This window comes from Ambystoma mexicanum, chromosome 2q (assembly GCF_040938575.1).
Source record: "Ambystoma mexicanum isolate Mex_15411 chromosome 2q, UKY_AmexF1_1, whole genome shotgun sequence".
Taxonomy (NCBI): domain Eukaryota; kingdom Metazoa; phylum Chordata; class Amphibia; order Caudata; family Ambystomatidae; genus Ambystoma; species Ambystoma mexicanum.
In genome coordinates this window covers 1015854872-1015878736 of record NC_090924.1, presented here as the reverse complement: position 1 = coordinate 1015878736, position 23865 = coordinate 1015854872, and the positions used below count along the sequence as shown (strand labels likewise).

General features: G+C 43.5%; 1 protein-coding gene across 2 annotated transcripts in view; it reads right to left on the bottom strand.

Moving 5' to 3' along the window:
• TRDMT1 (tRNA aspartic acid methyltransferase 1) overlaps positions 1-23865 on the bottom strand; it is a 542866-nt gene that overhangs the window by 286244 nt on the left and 232757 nt on the right. For both annotated transcript variants that reach the window (XM_069648351.1, XM_069648352.1), the window contains exon 7: positions 10498-10581. In XM_069648351.1, the coding sequence (XP_069504452.1) occupies positions 10498-10581 (84 nt within the window). The remainder of the gene's footprint in view (positions 1-10497; positions 10582-23865) is intronic.

Genomic DNA, 23865 nt, shown 5'->3' with positions numbered 1-23865 from the left:
AAGCATTTTGTCCTTGCAAAATTGTGCTTCTATTACAGTAACATGAACTAGGGCCACCTTCAATCAAAGCCTGTGTTCTTTGGTCTCAACTGTTGTTGTATTACAAAATTGTATTCCCACCCTGCTGTTCTGCGTTTGAAGACCTATATAGATTGTGTTAAATGGCGCGCAGGAAGCAATGTCGTGCTCATTTAGCAATGTGAAACAGTTTTAACGTGTTTAGGGGGTACTGGAGAGGATTTTCAATTTGAATCATTCTGATTCAAAGTTAAACTTTGGGAACTCGACTGGGTTGATGCTAGGACAGATTTGAGAAATTATCAGCTATGTAGGGAACAAGATTCTGTAGAGAAAAAACGAAATATCTTTCCTTAATACTTAGGCAAATTCTCCAATGCGAGTTACAGAAATACCTATATGAGATTTCGTCTAAATTTACTGGCACTATGTTAACTCATTAACATGCAAACTCTACTCCCTCGCATCTATCTAAGAGTATCTATCTAAGAGTAGAACCTGTAACTCACTAGTTCCTGAGACATATCTTTTTAGAATGTACAGATGTTTACCATCCTTTTGTTCTTTTATCCATAACTAGTGATGTTGCGACCTTGAGACATTTTGATACATATTAAGATTTGAAAGAGCATGTTAAAGCTAGAAACACTGATGAATTAGTGGCATGTTTTTAATAATCTGTGTAACATTATGGAGCACATGAGAGTGGACATATTTTATTTATCTTTCTTAATGTATCTCAAAGTATTTATTTTTGTTTTCTTTTTATCAGTTTTTTGGGTAAAAGGCTTTTAATTGAGCATTAACACTAAAATAATAATAACAATCATAATAATAATCATACTAATAATACCCCAGTTCATACATGTGTTCCAAAAGGACTTTGTATTGGAGTAATTTGTACACTTAATGTGCCAAGTTAAACAGGCGATGGAGGCATTTAACAGAGTTGAGTGAGAGTATCTTTTAGACACATGAAGATATTCAGTTTGAGTCTGAGGCTTTTAGAGGTAGTTAAAATGCAGGAATACATCCACCCTGCAAATGTGTCCTGTGCTGGTTTAATCTTTGAAAACTTTAACTTCAGAAGAGGGCAGAGAGAGAAATCTGTTGGGATGATGTCACCCTATGTGTCCTAGAAACACTGCAACATGAAGAGTCATTTTTCCCTTTTGATCAGCACCTGCCCAGGTAAGTAGAGCTCTGGGTCAAAGAAATAGAAGACAGTTTGGCACAGCACAGAGGCAGAAATGAGGTAGCTGAAGAAAGTACAATGGTGAGCAAAGACATGATGAAGAAAGCTGTGCTTGAAGCTTTCGGAAACATGTGCTGATATGCTGGGTAGGCAATGGTAGTGCTGCGATTCTGATGAATTCACTGACTAGTGGAACACAAGAGCAAACGTCTGAGAAGACATGGGTGGACACCAGTCTGATGAGGATACAGTCTTCTGAGAGGTCTTCAGAAGGTATCCGATCCCACAACAGCGAAGGTGAGCACAAGTGCTGAAAATACAAGTTTAGAGAGTGGATAGCACAACCAATAAGGCATAACTATTCTCTGAACACCTCCTATTTGGAACAGACGAGTGACAGAGAATACCCTGGATACACTGCAATGAATACATAGTGAAAAATGCAGGAAAGACAGAGAATTGGGAGAGAAGTTGAAGAGGTGGGACTTGAGGATTGAGAAGAGTAGACCACACAAATGAGAATACCTTGAGCACACTGAGTGGGAACCTGCAGAAGAATGTGTTGTGGGGGTTGTGGTTTAATGACTCAGAAGAGCGGGTGCGGTTGTGTTGACAAACTCAGTGAACTAGTGCAGAATTGCCTTGAGGAAGAGGAGCTGACAAACTCAAGTGAACCAAAGAGCAATTACCTTGTGAGACATGTGGTAGATCATCTATTCCACCGACAGGCATTTGAACTAGAGAAACATCATCTATGGGGACTGCTGATCCTACTGCAAAGGTTTAGCACACTGATGCTGACAAAGACAAGTGAATAAAAAGAAGTGAATCAAGTTGCGCACTGATGAGGATGATGAAGCTAAAGAAGAGCTGTACCCTGTTAGTTGTGAAACAGGCCCTCCAAAAAGCCAAGCCAGTAGTGCAGCTGAACCTAAGATAATCTATCTTTGGCTCAGGTCAAGGAACAAAATACATTGGAGCAGTGACTTGGATTCAAGTGGTGCCAAAATCAATATACTATGACTAAGACATATTTCATTCAGAGAACATATAGAGATAGATCCTGACAAAGGATTGAAGACAGGTTGTAGTAGGAAATCCACACAACCAACATAAATCTGTCTATAAGAAATAGAAACGTATTATATTTTTATAACCTTGCCTTCAACATCATTACATGGAACACATTTCACTGCATTCACAGCTCCTGCTCATTACGGCACTGAAACTTGTGTCTATTGCCATCAGACTGTTGACAAGAGGACACAATCACAGGGGTCCAAACGACAGAGGGAGAGAAAAACAGTTCTATTTGATATGCTTATATCATAAGAAAGTTATTATCCCACCCTGAGCACCTCACACAAATCCTTAGGAAAATAGAACAGATATTTGCTGGTTCTTGGGACAAAACATTAACTGAATCCAATCTAAAACTGCCCTCACTAACAACGAATACTGGCTAGACTGTCTTCGATATGAATAGAACATTAGATGGTTTGGATAAAATATGAAGCTCATCAGACTTAGGAAAAGTTAACAAACACGTCACCAAATGGATAAGAGCATCACAGATCACAAAAAAATACAAGATGCTACAAAGATGGATGACATAACTGGTCCATCATCATTTAAAGAATTAGTATACAGATGTCAAGAATGAAATCTGCCTTCAATGCACTTTCCTGAAAACTCTTGGAAGCAATTTGGGCTCTTTCCTGAAAATCCTTTGGTGTGACATTCACTGAAAATAGTTTGATAATGTAGGAATTAAGAAATGCTTGGAAGAAAGAGATGACACATTGGATAAATGGAAAGCATATAGCCAGAGACTGGAGTGGAACAGGTGTTATAAACCACAAGATAATATTGGATTGATTAGAGCTATTGTCTAATCAGTGGCAAAGGTCATACATTGACAACTTTGTTTTGGATGGAGACTCACATTTGAAGGATCAGTCCCTGTGATCCTTGTATGGCAATTACACCACTTGACCAGAAAAAATTTAAAATAAAATACTTTTTTTTAATTTGCTATAGCTGAGTAAATCAACTTTTCAAATGATAAAACAATTTTACATTCCAACTTGAAAAGCAATTAAAACAAATAAGATAAAAACAAGAGGAAAACAAGAAATAATCAAATGATTTACAACAGATATGTGAGCGCATACTAAAACATTATAAAACTTAGAAACTTGAAAGTGATAAAATTATACATTATACATTTCATTCTCAAGTGTACAACATAAGTTTGAATATTCGCCAAAGGAACTCATATTTCCAGATTATTTTTACAAGTTAATTTCAGCAGGGAGAATGAGTTCCAAGCAGTGCACAAGAGTTTTTATCACCGAAAATCTTGTGGTGTTGCATAAAATATGCCATATCTGATTTCCATCCATTTCCTCTTGTAGTTTCAACAAATCACTAAAAAATGTTACTTGCATTTCCTTCATATTAGGACACGATATTATCAAATGCTGGAGGGTTTCATTCTCAGTACAAGATTCATAAAACCGACAAAAATTTAAATTAGCAGAAATTATTTTTCGCCTCGCCAAAACTTCCCTAGAGGACCATAGGTTAAGTCTGAGTCGTAAAAATTGATTTCGTACATGCCCAGAAGGACATTTCAACAAATAACCTGCCACTTGGCCCAAACGCTTAATTACAAAGAAGTTACTATTGAAATCTTTACATTTTGAACAGCAATCATAATTTTGTATCCACACCCAGCGATTGAACTTAGTCTTAGCACGGACTGGGTTTTCAAGCAGAAGCTGTAATGAAATGTCAGCCTCACCCATTGTGTTCAATACTAGATTCCGCCATTTCAATGGAAATACATGGTTCGAAGAGGACAAATAACGTGCTACAGTACTCAGAATATTGTTATTTTCGACGCCACACAAGCATTTTCAAAAAAAGGAACACATTCTTCACTTGACTCTGCTTGATAGTGAGTTAATATCCAATTCAAATCGTAATAAGGGCATCGGTGTACTGTTTGGTAGATGGAAAACTCTTTTCCAGAATGCAGCCTCCAGCTTATTCCACATTTTATCATTTGTATACAACTTTGATTCGGCACCATAAAGAAGAATGGGAATTACTTTCTGCTCATAGAACATTAGTATATGTTTTAGAGTGAATTTCCCATATTTATAGTGAAGTATTCTAGCCTGTGAGATCAAGGTCGACAATTTCGACTGTAAGGCAGTGAGATATTTGTGGTTAGTGACAGTATTTTGTAGAGGAAACCCCAAATATTTATATTCCGATACTAGTTCCATAACTTCCTCACAAATGTACCATTTTATAGTAGTACATTTGGATTTGGCATGGGGCCTACAAACCAAAATCTGTGATTTATTCAAGTTTACAATAAGCTGATTCGTTCTAACGTATTCCGAAAGAGCGGATAAGACAATCTGTAGTCCCTTGGTGGTTTGAGAGATTAAAAACTAAATTGTCCGCGTATAGCAACCAAGATATGCGCTGACCTCCCAATTCAGGAGCATCAGACTCGATTCCGAGAAAGGAGAGACCCATGTCAAAAATAAAAAGATTAAACAATATTGAAGCTAGAATACAACTTTGCTTAAGACCCAAAAAAGTGGCAAAGGAGGAAGACAGACGGCCTTCCAAGGATAGTCTAACTCGCATAGAGGTTTCCGTGTGCAACTGAATCACTAATGCCAATAGAGAGGAAGGACAGGCAAGCAGTTTTAGGAATAGAAGATCACGATTTATTGAGTCAAAGGCTGACCGGGAATCAATAAATGCGAAATATAAAGATTGTTTCCGGGCAGCATACTCTGACTTAAGCATGTTGAGAGTGATGATATTAGGGAGAGTACCAAGACCACTAACTAATCCAGATTGAAAAAGATCTCTCTTGAAACAATTTTTAGTCCAAATATTCAGCTCTCTCAAGATGAGACGACAAAAAGTCTTGCCAGGCACGTCAAGCAAAGAAATGGGCCTATAACTGGCCGGATTGGCCCGATTACCCTTCTTATAGATAGGAATGAGGATGGATTGTTTCCAGGATGGCGTTATTTTCTGGGTCAGGTTAATGTTCTCAAAAATAAGATATAAAATTTCTGCCCAGATTTCCGGGAATTGCTTCATATGGGTATTAGACAACCCATCCGGGCCAGGTGCTCTAGAATGGCTTGCGTGTTTGATGAAATACAAAATATCGTCTCTACAAACGATAAATGAAAGTGAGGCAGGAACTCAGGCTTATATATACTTAAATGAGCTGGGGGTGCAGCAAATAATTTGGAATAGTAAAGTACCCATGTCTCTTCAGACACATCATTAGTTTGTACAGCAACCTGATGACCTACTACAGCTTGGTTAATGATGTTCCAGGACTAAGCTGCATTTTTTGCGGCTAAAGATTTAAGCATATTACTTCCATCCGTTTGATATAGTTTGGCTTGCATCCCTCTAGACCAATTCCTGTATCTGGTTTTAATCAGGGTTAGAGCTGCCAGACGTGTAGCAACAGGGAGCTTGGAAGCTTTCCTCTTGTCAGCTCGTACCATCGATTTCCTAATTCTAATTTCCTGGTCAAAGCTGTGCAAGTACAGAGGTTGTTTTTGTTTAGTTGAGGCTGGTTGAAATAATTGCATTAAGTCATGGTAAACTACCTCTTGGTTATGTTTCAACAGAACTGTAGACTTCAGCTCAGCCTCATAGTGTGATCTAAAAGCTTCCAAAGATGTCTCGGTCCACATTACACGATTTCTGGCTGAGTTTACTTTATAAGATCCCGTGATGTAACACAGTTTGTCTTGTACCATACTAGTATCACAGAACCAAGTAGCATGTAGCACATTGTGATCGCTCACTTCAGTATGAATTATTTGAAACGATTATACTTTATTTACCATGTGAGCATTAACATAAATAAAATCAATAGTTCCCTCACTGCTAGCATGATGCCAAGTGGACCTTGGTGGAATATCTCCCGAAAAGGAGCCATTTAACATAAACAGGCTTCTAGCTTTAACAAAACTTGTCCACTTGGCAAGACGGTGCATTTCTGATGTACAATACGGACCCACACAATGAAGGTTCAAATCGCCTGCCAAAATGATGGAATGCAAGTGTCCATCAAGAATTACGATGTCAATGGCTTTGTTGACAGATTCCAGAAAGATTTCATCAGAGATACCGGCAGGGTTCCAGTAAAGATTTATAGCTGCACATGGAAAGTTTGATCCAACAATTCTAGTCATTTGCAAAAAAGTATTTGGAGAGAACCAGGGTTCGACCTTTAAAGCAGATGATTGTTTTACAGCTGTTAACAGGCCAGAAGCAGGACGCCCAGAAGTGCCCTTGACAACTGGTATCAAAATGACATCATGGTTATTCCACAATGGTATACTCGTTAACCAAGATTCTTGTAACAGGATTATATCATGATCTAACAGATGCAGAAACTGATTATTCAAGATATGCTTATGCCCTCTTGAGTTCCAGCTAATCAAGGTAACGGGCGACGCCAAAAACTTTCGATGCTAACCTTGGATATTTTTGGAATCGCAGTTGCGTGCATATGTAGGAATACCTTGATTTTTGTTTGTATGTTGTTTCAAATGGGTGTCCAATTGTTTCACTGATAAGCAATCTGAGGAATCAGAACTTGGTAGAAAAATGAAACCAAGGTCAGAAAGCTGGAACAACAGTCCAGATTGCATTAACCACTACTCTCGAATTTATCGAGAGGATTACAGAAGAGCGTTTTAAGTGATCAGTAAACTCTACCAGCTCAATGTCAATGGTGCCAATGTCATTGAGCTCGGGAATTTCGCTGAATATTGAGAGAACAGATGCACGGTTTAAATTATATTGTTTTGCAGGCAACGGCTTGCATCTAAGGGACAATGAGTGAATTGCAGGGCGCTTGACACGCACAATCTGAGGTTTTCGTTTTAAAGATTTAGACAGTTCCTTGGGAACTTCGAGCAGGGCACTGGGATCATTTCTCTGAAAAGTACCAGGGTCTGCAAACAACTTTGTTAGTGTAGATTGAATCAATTCTTCCGTATCACTCAAACTCTGTTGTGGACTGTGAGACTCGAGATGACTTGAGTCACTATTAATATGAGCTTGTGAGTGTGTTATGTACGCTTTCTGTCACATCATTTAAAGGGCTATAGGCCTTGGCAGCAGGAAGTGAGACTGGCAACGTCTTTACTCTCTTTGCCTGCGACTGCAGTAAATATTTTTTCGCTATTGCTTTAGAAGCAGTTGCAGTGATGTTTGCAGTGGTTGAGATGTTTTTGACAAAAGATTTAATTTGAGTCGTCTATTTGGCGGGACCTTTAATGTTCTTAAATTTCTTTGGATGGACACCCTTATTGGGGCCCGACTTTGATGTAACATCAAAAACATTTGTGTTTGTGCCACCAAAAAGTGAGTAGTTTTGTTTTTGTTGCTGACCCTATTCAACATCATTTGCAACGTGTGCCAGATCAACAATGGGATTTACTATCAAAGGAATAGTCTGGTAACGCTGTAAGGCAAGATCAGATAGACTTGAAGTTTGAGAGGCCACTGATCGTATGGTAATAGGGGGGTTGCAGGCGGTACACAAACTTTCAAGCTTATTCGATAAAGTAAGTTGGCCTGACAAAAGCTGATTGAGCTGATTAGAATGTACATTGGCCTTAGTCGCTAGGACCTCAAACAATTTGGCCAAGGCAAGTATAGCAGTATTCATAGAGGTCAAAGCAAACCCAGTGTTTACATTGTGAGTATCTACCAACCCTCCACCAGGAGAACAAAAGCCCCCCGTTTTCAGCGGGGTTGGAGCAATAAATGATAATGTATCCACTGAGTCATGAACACTTAAATTTGTAAAAAGAATTGAAGACTTGGATACTTTTTCAGACATAGTATGGGTTGAAAAACCAGAAGCATTTGTTTCAAGATCAATTACCGCCATGTCTCCAACAGAGGATATTGTATGCACACTTGGATTAGAAATGTCATCTGCAATCGAAGAGGACATCGATGGTGCTTTGACAGACGATGCAGCAGGACCAGTGAGTACATTATTTAACAAAATACTGTCCGTTAGAGAAACATTTTCCTTCGCAAAAGTGACCGTGGAACCGGTCGGGGGCACATGCTTTGTGGATCCACCCTTTGGGCCATTAACCGTCACATCGTGCATGCCAGATTGTCCATATAAAGTGTCTTTTGTTACTGCAGCATTTGTTAAGTCCACACAGTCAGTTGCTGTTATTGGTATATTCCCAGAGTTCAGAACAGCCGTGTCCACAAGACTTTCTTCTCGACAAAATGGACGAATGTCCATGCCTAACAAAAGTTCAGCTTTGCTTTTACATTTAGGTTTCATGATACCCATGCGTGGAGTAGAACTTAGTCGGGTTTTTTTTGCTGAAGAAGGGGAAGGGCTATGTGCGGAAGACACGCCATTTGTACAATGCAAAGCAGTTACAATAGGCATACCTGATTTAAGAGTGGTAATGCCTCGTTTCATGGTGGAATTATATCGAGAAAGGGTGGAGGCACTCAACAGAAGTGGAATCTTTTTTGAAAATTAATTAATAAACCCACAAAACTAAGAGTCACGCCACTCACCGCAACGAGCGCAGCGAAGCGGCAAAGCGGGATTTTGCAGGGCTTCTCGGGTGCGCGCGCAACCACGTATTAATGGCCCCTCCCAGAGGGTGTTGCACAGAGGCCTGCTGGGGCTCGTAGTTTGTCGCTGATCCACAGAATCCAAAGCAAGGAAAGGAGCTCCAGACACCCGCGGCAAAGCGGGACTTTACGGGGCTTCTCGGGTGCGAAAAAAAGAAAACAGTGGTATTGACAAGTTGACAGGGGGCATTTGCTTTTTTTCATCTACTTCCTTAAAGTGCTTATTCATAGGTGAACTGTTAATTCTGGCCGTTGTTAATGGTCCTTTTCTTTAAACTGTGTCCATTGCATTTATTTGTCATCATGGCACCATCATCCCTCTGAATTTCCTTTGTCTTAAATAAAAAACGGAGAAGTGCATTTTCAGTGGCTCATATGTAACGTCATAAATTGTATTACTCCTTCACCTTTTTATGCTTAGCTATGTCTGGAAAGATATTGATGTGCAAGCCAAATGCCTAAACATTTTCTCTTCAAAATCCTGTGCATTGCTCTACAACTACTGCGGTATGCACTTCAGTTCCCAACATCTCCACATAACTATCATCATGTAATCTCAAACTACTTCTCCACAGAAACGTCTGACCTAACACCTCAATCACTTGTGATTAGAAACTAAAGAGAAAGACACTCGGGTAACAACTGCACATGTAAGGAGTTCCCCACCAGCAGCCTGACAAACAATTCTACTACATTTCAATATCAATAATTTGGAACTGTTAAGTGCATCAGTAATGATTGTCGAAGATTGTCAATTACCATTTTAGTTGGTGGTATTAGTTTATTCCTTTATCCTTTGCTGATAATTTAAATTACAGTACACCTAACAGCGAGCAGCCTTTCTGTGCAATATCCTGCAGGGCTGACCCCATGCCCTATCCTACCACCAAATTATTTGCCTATACAGTTTTACATCATATTCTAGGAGCAAATAATGGTAGAAGAACCAAAACTGCACTTTAGTGGTTTACAATTGTGTAGCAAACAACCCACTTTGACGTGATCATATAGAAAGTCTGCCTGTGGGAATATAACTCACTCAGTGTGTTTTATGGCATTACAGCTTGGTACTGACCAACTGTTTTCAAAATGTTGCCCATTACTAGTGGAACGAAATGAAGACGTTTTAGAATAAGTGTAATGTTTTGACAGTTCTTATCTGTGATCTACAATAACCAACAAAGGCACTGTGACCCGAATCTTTGAGTAATAACATAAGGCATTGCATTTAAACTGAAATACTCAGTTAAGGCAGAGGACTGATATATCTTATTAATATTACCTTAACATTTTAAAGGGAAATGATCGAACTCCACAACCAGAAGAGCAACTAAGATCAAGTAAGGAATTCACAATTTCAGATGTTTTTCTTATCATCAAATTAGTTATCCCTATCAGTATTCTTCTGAACATCTCTTAATATTTAAAACTAGGATTCTGAGTTGATGCAGCAACAAATCTAAAATTCTAATTTTCAGAAAATGCCAGATACAAGTTTATGAAATGATTTCCAAAGACACAAACTGTTTTACTCAAGTTGTGATAAGTCACCATGATCAGTGATTCTTTAATTCATGCAGAATGTGAACAATTACCTGACGTGTGGATTGGAAATAAAAAGACTCAGGTTTGAGCTTTGCAATCAAAAAATATCGGAGCCTTGAATTTGGAATGCCAAGCTGAAAAGAAACAAAATGCTAAGTTAGCTTTTCTTCATGTGTAATGTAGAATTTTTCTGATATACATATAAAAGCTATAAGTGTGCCACAATATTTTAAAGAAATGCAATCTGCACACATTTCACATTGATAAGACTCAACTTTACACATTCTGCTGTTAATCTAGTTATAATTTGAAAATTGGCCCGAACAGGTTCAGTCGTCTGCATGTTACGAAAACTAATTAGCATAAGGGAAATAAAACAACATTCCAAAATTTGCAAAAAAAATTGCATTGCATAAGCAGTATACACTTAAAGTTCAAATGTTAATGGGACAAGCTCATTAGTCAAACAATGCATTTGGAGATCCAACTGTTGCACACTCACAACAAAATCAACACTGGGCATTAAAATTCAAACTTTCAGACTGATTTTATACACAGGGGAACCACTCAACCACCAACATTTCTTGACTTTTGTGGTTGCTTCATGCAAAATACAATATTACAGTAATCAGCTATTGAAATTACATTCCGGCCCAGTGAGGTCATCGATGGAAATTCAGTCTAGAGGATTAATATCGGACAGTGAAATCCTGCTGGCAGGGTAATCAACATAATGCATCCTACCTGTTAAGTACGTTAATTATGTTCCAGTTAACTGCGTGTGCCATTCCCTCCCGTATCCATAAACACAAAGAAATGTAACATTTCTAGTGTCTTTCCTGTAGAAAAGCGATATCCACCATTTTATTGATATTCCAATGTATTTGTGTAACTTCACTTCGTTTTATTTTGAGATGAAATGGACCTCACCTGGTTGCTCCCACAACATATAACATTTTAAAAGTTGTACACAAAATAAACATTGACCATTCAGAACAAGCGCACATACAATTTGGAAATGAATACCTAATGTAAGGGGGCCGAAGTAAGAGATCGGCACAACAGTGGAATGCTGGTGGCTAGAAACCTTTATTGAAAAATGAAAGGAGGATACCTAACTATCCCTACCTCAACAAAAACTAATGGGATGTTAGAATGTCCGTAACTACAAAGTCCTCTGTCCTGTGTCCAACCCCTACTTCTATCCCTTACACGTATATATGAACTACTGGATAAGTCTCTTCTGAGTCCAGAAGAATGACTCCCGTCTTCTGGACGAACGCCGTTCACAAGTAGTGGGAATTCCTCCCTTCCCCTGGTTCCAATTCTCCTCTTAGCAAAAAGAAACAAAGTTCCAACCAAGTTCAAAGTTGTGAGAATGACTCCCTTCCCCTGGTCTTCTTAGGTTTCTCAAAATTCCAAGAGAAAGTCTCCCTTCTCTTGGCTTTTCAAAGTGTCCACAAACACACCAGGGGATAGGACTCCCTTCGCCTAGTTCTCTCTCAGCTCTTTGCACTTCCAAGAGAAAGCCTCCCTTCTCTTAGCTTTTCACAATGTTCACAAACACACCAGGCACCAGGGTGTATGATTCCCTTCCTCTGGTTTTCTCTCAGCTCTTTGCACTGCCACCTCCCTTCTCTTGGATTAGGCCAACCTGGTTTACTATCCTGCCAGGCTTGGCCGGCTCTCTGCTTTGACAAACCTGGTTCACTATCCTGCCAGGTCTTACTTGGTATGCAATTGTTCTTCTGTATAATTCTCTCTGTGTATTGGTCCCGGACCAGTGGTTCCCCTCCTTGGGAACTTGGCAGCTCTGGTGTACTATCCTCCTGGGTACTGCCACGTAGATGACTCTGGATGCAAGTTTTCAGTGGGTGCGGGTCCCAGACCTTTGATATGTGGTTTCTCTGCCTTTCGGGGGCCCCTACAACCGTTCCAGTCTTCCCACTGTGATGAATGCAATGGTGTCATCACTTCTCTCCAGGTGGTGACCTCTCGCCATGTGGCCAGGGGATCGGCAGTTGCTACCTGCTCCTGACCAATGGGGCAGTTAAATGAGGGAGGATCACATGGGGGGAGGTGACCATCGGGGTAGGTCGTGACATCACTGGATGAGACATGCTAGCCCGCTATCTCGTTTGAGGATAACACTGGCATTTCCCATGCCCTGATAACATATTGTCATCCCTCCCCTCACCGACTTAATTAAGGCAATGAAGACATCTTCCCAGATTCTGCACACAAGAACACTGTACCAAATTTCACATCCAGGTTATAAGAAACAGACTTTTATTTCCTAAGTGTGAAAATAATGTAACGAGGAAGATGAGCCGAGTAATGAGGATCAGTGGAGGCCAGGAGTGCAGGTTGCACTCTAGTTGTTAAGGAAACCTACCTGAAGACGGGAAATGTAAACCATTACAACAGCTGCTGATGAAGAAACGCTGGCTGGAGAATGCTACCTCTCTCAGTGCTGACTGCGGAACTGTGGGGCTGGAGTGGTGTCCGTGGAGCAAAGCAGCTTTCCGACAAGGGAAATGAAAGCAAACTGCAGGCAAACGTATGTGACAAGGACACCAGAATCCGACGGAGAGCTTCTGGCCATTCGCTGGTACAACAAGGCTGCCTCCATTGAACCGAAGCCCAGAGAGACACGGAACAGACAAGCGGAACCACGAGAGGACATGAAGATGGGAAGCAGAAGCAGCGAGAGAAGGCAGAATGCCAGAAGGCTGCCATCGGCTTGCAGCGGGAGAACCGACATACGCCAGCCAAAGCCGGGGAGTCCACCCAATGAAAGAAGAGACACTGGGGCGTATCGGCAAGCCTAACAAACCCAAATAAAGGAAAATAAAGCAACTAAGAAAGAACGAGCAAGCAAAATATACAGAAAAGTCTGTCAAGTTTGTGAGTGTGTTAAATACACATATAGGAAAAGCCATGGCAGGATAGTATACTAGGGGGAATTCAAGACAGGATAGCACAGATATAAGAGACTGTTAAGTCTCCAAGGGTGTGCAGTAAATATATAAGGAGAGTCCTGGCAGAAGAGCATAGCAGGCAGTTTAGGATGGAACCAAATAGGGGGCGCTGTTGCGTAGCGCACCAAGAGGGCCGCAGCATGAAAAGCTCCGGCAACGGCAAACACAATAATTGCTGAAAATCCTGCCTTTCATGCCTGTTTCCCCCAGTGCCTGTCGGGGGGGGGGGGGGATTACTGATTGCCAAGGGCACTGCCTGGCAAAATCCTGCGACAACCTGCTGCTTGACAGAACTGTGTTGGGAGAGTGCAGAGCCGTGAAGCTGGCCGAAGAGCGTGGGGGAGGAGCGGACGACCCGCGGGGCGCACGGCCGCAGAGTACATGGAGGCTGCCCTGCTCAAACACCTGGGAGGGCATCCTTCCAGTGCGCCGGAGAACCAAGAGGTGCGCTGGAGAGCCTGATCAGAACAAAGAGGAGGAATACGATGATCCCCCTGTTAACTGTGCCACGAGATCCGGCGAGCCGCGGCGTGTCTGGTCAGGGGCTTGACTGCAGCCGGACGTGGCATCCTCCCCCTGTATAACGCGGCGGGGGGGCAGACAAAGTACCGCTCCCCCCGGAGTGGGAGGGGAGCACTGAACGACCCGCAAGATGAGAAGGCTTCCTGCTGCGCTCCCCATAGCGGAACGTGATAAAAACTGGGCACGTATCACTGAGCCCGTACAGGCGGAATGGCATATCCAGTGAATCTACAGTCACCCTTTGTCAACGAGTGACCACACGACGGGGCACCCCCTCAGGACCTACTACTCGCAGCAAGTGAGTGCAGCGCGAGGACCCCCTGACGTGGCCCAGGTGAAGCACTGTGCTGCTGGTGCGTGCTCCAAACAAAGATAGAACTGCTTTCAATTAAATGCTGAGAGCATGCGGCGAGCCTCGGAGTGAGCGGAGGCATTGCTGTAGTGGAGACTAGCCCCCAGGAACCACTGAAACATACCCAAGAGTGCCAAGCTGAGGCGGGAGGCACGCCACTGCGCGGGCCGCTTCCTGATTGCGGGCCCCCCTGGAATAGCTGGTGATCCCCTCCCTGTGCTTTGAGGAGCCGCCAGCCACCCGGAGCACCTCAGTCCCGGGCTGGAAGAGCGCCCCAGTGCACGGAAGCGGAGTGAGGGAGAGGATTCGGTGTTGACCAACAACTGCGGGCCCGGCAAAAATACCGGACAGTTCTGACAGGGGCACAACAGCGGCACATCAAAAGTGTGCAACCGTTATAAAAGCAATCTACACACGCTGCTATACGGATTGAACTGGAAGCAAATACTGGCATAAGAGATCTAGGCCTACATTCCGGGTCCCTGGACTACACAGTCAACCTCTGCAATCAAATATAGAGCATATTGGGGCCAGCTGGTAGAGCGGAACCCAGGCATACCACGAGCGGTGGAAAGGAAATGGCAGACTTTTATCACATGAAATGGACATGTCCCCGCATCAGGTCGTACTGGGAAGAAATCGAGGACGCCATGAAAGAAATGCTTTCTACGGGACAAACCTACTCACTGTCACTGTGGCCATTGGCTTAATCGAGGGTGATGCTCGGTCCGAGAGGAGACTGCTGGGGATGGCGGTGGGGGTAGCCAGGTATATAGAGGCAAGGACCTGGGGCAGAACTGCACCACCGAAATTCGCAGCCTGGATAGAGTATATGAGATTGTGCGAGCTCAGAGAAACCAGATACGCTAGGACGTTGTCCCCCGGTAGCTGCCCCTTGGACTATTGGTCTCCATTTCGGCACTACATATCAGAGGATGCCCAATTGGCAGAGTCACCTGGACGGAGCGAATAAAGCAACATACAGTCAAGATGGATGGAGGGGGGGGGAGACGTGTGGGAAGCAATTGTCTAAGAACTACATGTAGCAAACTAAACAAGAAGTTGAAGTGTCGTCCCTATGGGGCGAAAAGAGATCAGGGTCCCTGCAATAATGGTCGAGTCGTAAAGAGGGATAAGGGGGCGGTGGGTGGACTAGGGAGGGAAGGGTTGATATCAATGATGGATTTAAGGATGTCATGGGTTTAAAATGAATAAAGAAAGTTTTTTTTTTAAAGATGGAACCAAATAAAAACAAGAGGTTATTGTGAAGAATCCTACAGATCCCTCACTGAAACCTTGCCTAAAGTCTCCTCCCAGGTGGCCAGGGGTAGGCAGACACTTCCTGATCCCAAACCTGGGGGTGGTGTACTGTGGGAGATCACCTGGGAGGGGACAGGGCCCAGGGGGATAGGGTGGCGAGAAGATTCCATGGATTGTGACACAGTATTGTTCCCCTGGAAGGAATAATCTTCCCAAGGTATGTAAAGAGATAATGGATTATTGTCATTTTAATGTCTTCAACCCTCATGTTAGATCTAGAATTGTGGACCTTAATGTTGTAAAAGCTCAGCAAACTTTACGAAAAGAAAGTTCCTTTTGGATATCCCAAACTGAACACCGTCCTCAATTCAAAGGGTACAATGTAAACGGATATGGAAATGGTGTCTTCAATAAATTACCTTCCTCTAGAACAGCTAATGCTCATAGTCTAGTTCTTAATAACTTTAAAGGAATTAAACCAACCTTTAAAAGTAACTCAAAAATGACAAACACTACCTTTGTTGAAGGGAACTACAAGTCCTAGAATTCTAGATGGACTTGGAAGAGGGCTGAAGATGCATGCAGGTGCAGCGGTCAGGCAATTAAGCCTAACAGCCACCTCGGTAACAGCCCACACCTGAAGGGTCTTGGGAGGCATAAACGGCACCCTCAGATAGATAAGGAGGAAGGAGGAAGGAGTGGAAGGAGCTGAAAACATTAGCTGGAGTGCAGGCTGTAGCAGGCTGTAGCAGTGGAAACAAAAGGAATGCACAAGGTTGGCAAACCAAGCAGAAGTGGGAGAAGAAGAGGGACGCTGGAACGTGGAGACAGCAGATTTCACCTGATTTCACCTGCGTGTTCTGAGAGAGTCCTGAGAGAGTCCTGTCCTCCCAAACTCTGAAGTGCAGAGGCGGAGCAGCGGAAGACGTGCAGGAGAAACTGTTTTCCCCAGGTGACCGTGATTACCGTGGTTGCCTAGCTGCTGGTGTGTCGTAGACCGAGGCCAGAAGCAACGGTCAAGCAGAGGAGAACGGAGACACCGGTTCAGGAGAAGGGTGTGGGTCCCCAGTGAGCCAGACGTAGCAGAAGTTGTAGTAGAAGTCAGGAAAAACATTGCGCAAGCCTTGCCGGTAACATTAACCAGCTCCTTTGCCACTCGCGTAAGACTTCTAAGCGAGTAGAAGTTGATCATTGTATTGAACATCGACTGAACAATGGAATTGTAACACACGCATATAAAGTAAAGAGCTTCTTACTCGCGTAAGAAGTTAACGCTATTCGAAGACTATTACTGTTCAGAGAATGGTTGTGTGTCCCTAATTAAGGAAAAGGAACGCTGAGATAACCATTTCCGAACATTTAACTTTGACGATTTAAGAGTTGCCGCCTCTGCCTTATTGCAATTCCCCAAGGAGGCCTGAACTCCATCCTTTCCTTCTACGGAATACAATTACATATCCACCTTTAAAGCCTGAAAACTACAGCAAAGAGTGAATTGAGTATCGGGGTTCCTAACATCACCTGCGCTCACCATTCAGTCTTTGCTCAGGTTTGTGGCTGTCGCATCTTGGGTAAACTAAGGTATCCCAATACCAAACTGTTTAGCATGAAATCTGAAATCTGTTCGCCCTTGGATTGTGTCAGCCCCTTAAATTAATTGCATTAGAGAAAAAATATTGGTTGTAGATTCCTTTTATTATTTGGTTACCCTTGTGTGACACGTGTTACGATCATTAGGTCCTCATCAAGACAGGGCTTAATTGACAGCATGCATTTGCTATAGTTTATATACAGCATCACAAAATTAACAAATAAAAAAAACAGAAAACAGATTAAAGAGAAAAACAGGTGAACACAACAAAAGCCCAACCGTTCATCCCATCCCATAATAGGGTATCAAAAGTATTCAGTTTAAAAATAAAATAAAACAATTCCAGACAGAGATTAAGGGATGCTATGGGGAGGATAGGTAGGATGCAGAGAGCCAGAAAATATATGAAATCAGAATACTGAAGATCACTTAATTGAGTCTGTTTTCACTGTATTGTGCTACCCAGTGACAGGCATTGCAATAGATCTGGTGCCATCCCTTAATGTGTATCAAAAAGGTGCAGCTTGATAAGGAGGGCCCCATTGGTTGAAGGTATCAAGGTAGGTACGAGGGAGTTCAAACTGCAGACGATGTGTTAGTGCATCTGGAGCATCCATCCGGCTCGGCCCCCGCTGCATTAGGGATAATTGAGGAATACAGGGAATACTCAGAGTTCAAAGTAAATAAAGATAAATCAGTGATCTTCCCGATTAAACGAGGGGACCTCAAACAGACCAAGATACTTGAGCCGCTGGGGCTGCAGATACACAGTGATAGTATTAGGTATCTGGGAGTCAATATTGTCAGGCCACGGGACGACCTGGGCGAGGCTAATTACCTCCCACACCCCTCTTCGAAAAACTATTTACGGAAATGGCAGCTTGGGGCAAGGGGCAGTTACCGTGGATGGGTAGCATGAACTCTATAAAAATGAATTTCCTCCAGAGGGTCTTAAGGGAGGCCAATTTACAGATCCTGCGGTTCCTGTAGCAGAACCAGAAACCCAGAGTGGGATATGAGACGCTAATACTACCAAAGGAGTGAGGGGGCGTGGGACTCCCGGACCTCATGTTATATTACAGAGCAGCACAGTTTAGGGCAATGGTCCCACGCCTGAGGGAGGACCCGGAGAAACAATGGGTATTCTTGGAGAACCAACACATGCTCCCGGCAATGGTGGCAGAATAGCTCTGGGTACCGAGGGGGAGGCTCCCAAGGAGAATCCGTGAACACCCATGTCTAGGGTTCCATTGGGAGGTACTTGACATGGGAGGAAAAAGGGGAGAGATTACATCGTGGCCCTCACCGATGAGCCATTTATGGGCACCCCGGTTCGGGATGCTATACCAGAGGTCTCGAGGTATCAGACATGGTTTGAGGGTGGGCTCTCCAGAGTGGGAGAGCTGTGGAAGTATGAGAAATTTGTGAGCATTCAAGAACTAGAGGCAGCCTTGGATATAGGTAAACTCTCAGTGTTCCTCTACCTTAGGTTAAAGGGGATTTTCACAGCTGGAAAATGGAGGGACTCTATTAAGAGGGACCTCACACCAGTGGAAAAAGTCCTTGATGGACACACAAAGATGAAGGGCCTCATATCGCGCCTCTACAGAGCCCTGCTAGAGACCTTAATGGGAAGTGGTGCAAGCGCTGCACCGTAGATGGGAAAGGGACCTGGGTACAGAGCTAGACAAACACCTTTGGCAACAAATGTGTTGGAGAGCCTTTAAAACGTCGATTTCCTGCTAAATTGCATGGTGTGAAACTGCTACATCGATAGCAGTAGGACCCGAGGAGACTATCAAAGATGTTTTCCACTGTGAACCCCAAAAGTTGGCATGGATGTGGTGCCATTGCAGACTATTGGCAGATGTGGTGGGGTTGCCCCAGGGTGCAGGTGTACTGGGATGAGGTCCTCAGGTGGATTAAAGAAGCTGGAGAGTGAGATCGCACGGGACCCTATGCGGATACTTTTTGGTTTGGAGAAAGGGGGAGAGAGGTGGTATGCTCTTCTGCCGTTGGTGCACTTTCTTCTCTTGGCAGCCCGAGCAAATCGGGACAGACATTGGAAAAGGGCAACCCTTCCCACATTGAAAGAATGGATTAATATAGCGGGGGAAATATATTTGATGGAAAAGATCACAGCAGCTATTCATGGAGAGAGTGGTACGGTGGAAATGGAGTGGCCCTAGTTCTGCAATACCTTTGGGTGAAGTGGGTTGGAACAGAGAACTGAGGGTGAGGGATATGGGCCCTGGCACGGCCCGACTACAGACTGGTTGATATGTGGACATTCTGAATGACAATAAGCTTGAATTGATACCCCCGAAACCACTGGGGCGCTGATATATTTTGGTGTTGGCATTGCTTTTGAGAGGGGTGTTTCCCCGACAGTATAAATGTTATTGAATGCCTGACTAGGTTTGAAAACTCAATAAAGTAAAATCTAAATTTTTAAAAAAGGCGCAGCTTGCTACGATTTACACAAGCTACCAATAATATTCCCATTATATGGTGTGGGTACTATCATAATGCCTTCTACATAATTCCATACTGTGTGTATAACGCTTAACATTTTAGTAAGTCTGATTCTTGGCTCAAAAAAGGCCCTAACATGCTAATACACTGATTAGGCTCACCTTCACGTTCTTCTTAGTATGGAAAGTGCTCGATTGAATACTTGATTTGCTCACGTTTTTATGTCCTGTGAACCCAAGTCATGAGTTAGTTCCCAACATTATTGTACGCGTCCTGTATTTCTCAAGCGTTTCCATTACGCATATCTAGGTTCCACTTGTGTCTCTTCACTGATACCATGTGTGTTACTTGGTTGCTCTTACGACCCATCATTGTGGATGATTCTCTATATGGGCTTTGTTATGTGGCTGTTCAATAGCCACTGTCACAAACCCAAGACTAGACTTAGTTCTCTACATTTTCCATCATAGTAGTAGCTTGTCTAAAAGTGCACTCTTATGTGCACATTTGTGATCCACTATCACTTTTCAATCAGCATAAAATGCCCTGTGTTACTTGTGTAAGGGTGGCATGGCATCACAAGTATGACACTTACACACGTTTCAAAACCTTTATTAAATTATTGGGGTTTGGAAAAACTCCTACTTACCCTATAGCTAGGAGGCAGTAGTCTCTACCATCAAATAATAAAGAAAACACAGTCCTAGTCAGTCCATGTCAAATCAAAATGGCCTATACTAAAAAAGAACAAATGCCTGCCCTATTTTATATAAACATTGTGTAAAGGGGATTGTGTATGCAAAGCAAAGGAAAGTCAGTGTTATAACAAAAGATCCAGGTGGCTGAGTCACCTCTCCTCCCCGTATTGGACAGCATGCAGTAAGGCGGTCCCCATATACAGGAGGACACATGTTGGCTCAGGTTATCAAAAAAAGGCAGTTCAAAACATGGGTCGAGGCCCGCTTAGCTTTCCACGCTAAAGTCACTTATTTTCAGTTCACAAAATGTTATTTCACAGTTCAACAAAGGTTCAAGTAGGTCTCCCTCTGTCGGGCTCGCACATCTCAACAAAAAGTATCTGATTCTGTCATGACCCACAGAACACGCCCCTTCTGGACTTCCTGGTCCTTATCGCGGCGGGGCTTGCATTCATTGTTTCTCCCAACATGGCCGTATCACGTGACACGCCTCGCACCAGCCTTCATGGCGGACGTAGTACGTCCCATAAATATGCCACGCCCCAGCAGCCCCGCGCGTCTCAACGTTATCAACAGGTAGTGACTAGACGTGTACTTCGCAGCTTGGCGAACCCTTCTGTTATCCAAGTTCCTGGACCCTTATTCCCACTCCTTCCACCCTCTCCTTTCGACCCTGTTCCTGGAATCCACGTATCCTTGCAACTGCTTCTTCCTTCCTGGACGTCCTGAACCTGCGAGTATGCTGGAACGCTGAACGCACGCTGCAGTCGGAAGAGACTCGTGACGGCCTGTACAAAACCCGATCCGCCCGCAAGAAGAATCTTCCCGCAGATCCCTGCAAGAAGCGATCTCAGGTGAGACGGGGGAGATTCACGACAGTTTGAGACACCCAACGACCGACATTGAAACCAATATGGAAAAGGCCGTCCAGGATCTCATGCATGCAAGAACTAACAACCGAGGTGCAGAACTTAAAAGCGGAGAATGCCGCATTAAAGCAACTTGTTTTGTCTCGCGATTCCGCTACAAAAGAGAGTGTGTTACTGGGTGGTGTCGTAGACAAGTATGATGGGTCTGCAAAATCCCTTCATGGATTCCAGGACTCCTGTTTGGTGCATTTTACCTTTGAGCCCTATTATTTTTCAACTTCCAGGGCAAAGGTGGGCTTTATAATCTCACACCTCGCAGGAAATGCATTGACTTGGGCTACTCCCTTAGTCAATTCTGGAGATGCCCTCCTAGATGATTATGACGGATTCATCCAGGCTCTCAAAACCATGTTCGACTGCCCAGAGCAGGTTTATAGTGCCCAGGAGCGCCTACTTGACTTTCGGCAAGGATCCCAGGACATGCTAACGTATGTCACAAGATTCAAACAATTGGCCATGGAAGCAGATTGGTCCTCAGAAGCAAGTTTCACTCTCTTCCGTAGGGGCCTAAACGAGGATATAAAAGATGACTTAGCCAGAGTGCCTCGTCCTAGCGCATTCCAGGCTCTTATGGATTTAGCCATGCAGATAGACTTTCGTAGCCAGGAAAGAAAGGCATAGAGAAAAAAAGACCAAGATGCCCTTCCAGAAAAGTTCTCTTGAGACTTCAGTAAAAACTGATCCTGTTCCAACCCCTGACACTGACCCGGAACCCATGCAAATAGGAGCCTTCCGTAGACCCATTTCCCCACAAGAAAGGATGAGAAGGATCCACATAGGCTTGTGCATGGATTGTGCATCGGATGAACACCTGGTTAGAGAATGTCCTCTAGCCCCTCCACGGCGTTCGGGAAACGCCAGCTGCCGATCCTAGCTGGAGCGAGGTGTCGGGAGACAGATGTTTGCTCCACATCTATTCCATCCATGAACTCTCCTGGACAGAACAACCTAGTGGTTCTACAAGCCTTCTTATCGTTATCAAAGAAGGAGACCTACCTCATCCTGGCCTTGGTGGATTGTGGGGCTATGGAAGTATTCATTGATCAAAATTGGGTCTTTAAGCACCACATTCCATATGAAGCCCGGGGTGTAATGCAAACTGTGGAGGCAATTGATGGAAGACGCCTCAGTTCAGGACCCATATCCTTGAAGACCAAGGAAATACAACTTTCAATAAACCATCACCAGGAATTGATCAAGTTTGATATCATCAAATCAGCCCACTACCCCATGGTACTAGGCATGCCATGGTTGCAGAAACACAATCCATACATCAATTGGACAGCAGGATCCTTGTTTCTTGGTTCAGAGTATTGTCTGTCTCATTGTTTATCCCTGGATCCCTCCTCGATATCGTCTGAAAATATTCCAGCAGATCAACAAGAGGCACTCATGGTTTCCAATATCATTCAGGTCCAAAAGTTATGCTGATGTGTTTTCAACTGCCATAGTTCAGGCTCTGCCCCCTCATAAACCTGAAGACTGCGCCATAGACACAGACCCTTCAGCAGTGATTCCCTTTGGGAGGATTTTTATCCTACCTGAACCTCAAAAAAAGGCCCTCCGAGAATACTTGGATACCAACCTTGAAAATGGCACCATAAGACCATCGAAATCCCCAGCTGGAGCCTCGCTGTTCTTTGTTCCCAAGAAGGGCACCAAGGAACTTAGACATTGCCTAGATTATCATGGATTAAATCATGGCAACCTCAAGGACCGCTCCCCCTACCCTTGATCTCGGATATCCTAGAAGCAGTGAGAGGAGCTGTAATCTTCACGAAACTGGATCTCAGGAGGGGTGCCTATCATCTGATTCATATCAAGGAAGGAGACTAATGAAAAACAGCCTTTAGAACACCTTTTGGACACTTCGAATATCTGGTCATGCCCTTTGGACTTGCTAATGCTCCTGCAGTCTTTCAACGATGCATGGATAGGGTGTTCTCTGACATGCCGTTTCTCTTCATCATCGTCTACCTGGACGATATCTTGATTTACTCCAAGGACCCTTTAAAGCATGAAGAGCATGTAAAGCAGTCTTACAACAACTACGTGAACACAGACTCCTAGCCAAACCTGAGAAATGCCTGTTTCACTTTACTTCTGTTCACCTTAGTCCAGAAGGAATTGGTATGGATAATTTGAAGGTAAAGGCCATACTATGTTGGCCGGCTCCCACTTCCGTGATACAAGTTCGATCGTTTCTGGGTCTTGCCAATTTCTACCCAAAGTTCATACCCATATTTTCTGAGATTGTTCAACCGATCATTGCTCTCTTGAAGAAAGACACTCCCTTTCTCTGGTCTGCACCTCAAGACAAGGCATTGCAACGCCTAAAGACAGAGTTTACTCAAGCCCCCATCCTGGCCCAACCCAACATTAATCGGCCATTCCTAGTGGACACGGATGCCTCTAACTACGCCATAGGAGCAGTCTTGAAGCAAGAATTTGTGGACAAGTTGGAACACCCCATTGCTTACCTTTCACGAACCCTGACTCCCAGTGAGACACAGTATTCCGTCTTGGAAAAGGAACTGTTTGCCATCCGCCAAGCCTTCACAGAATGGCGACATCTACTCCTGGGAGCTAGACATCCAGTCCAGGTTCGCA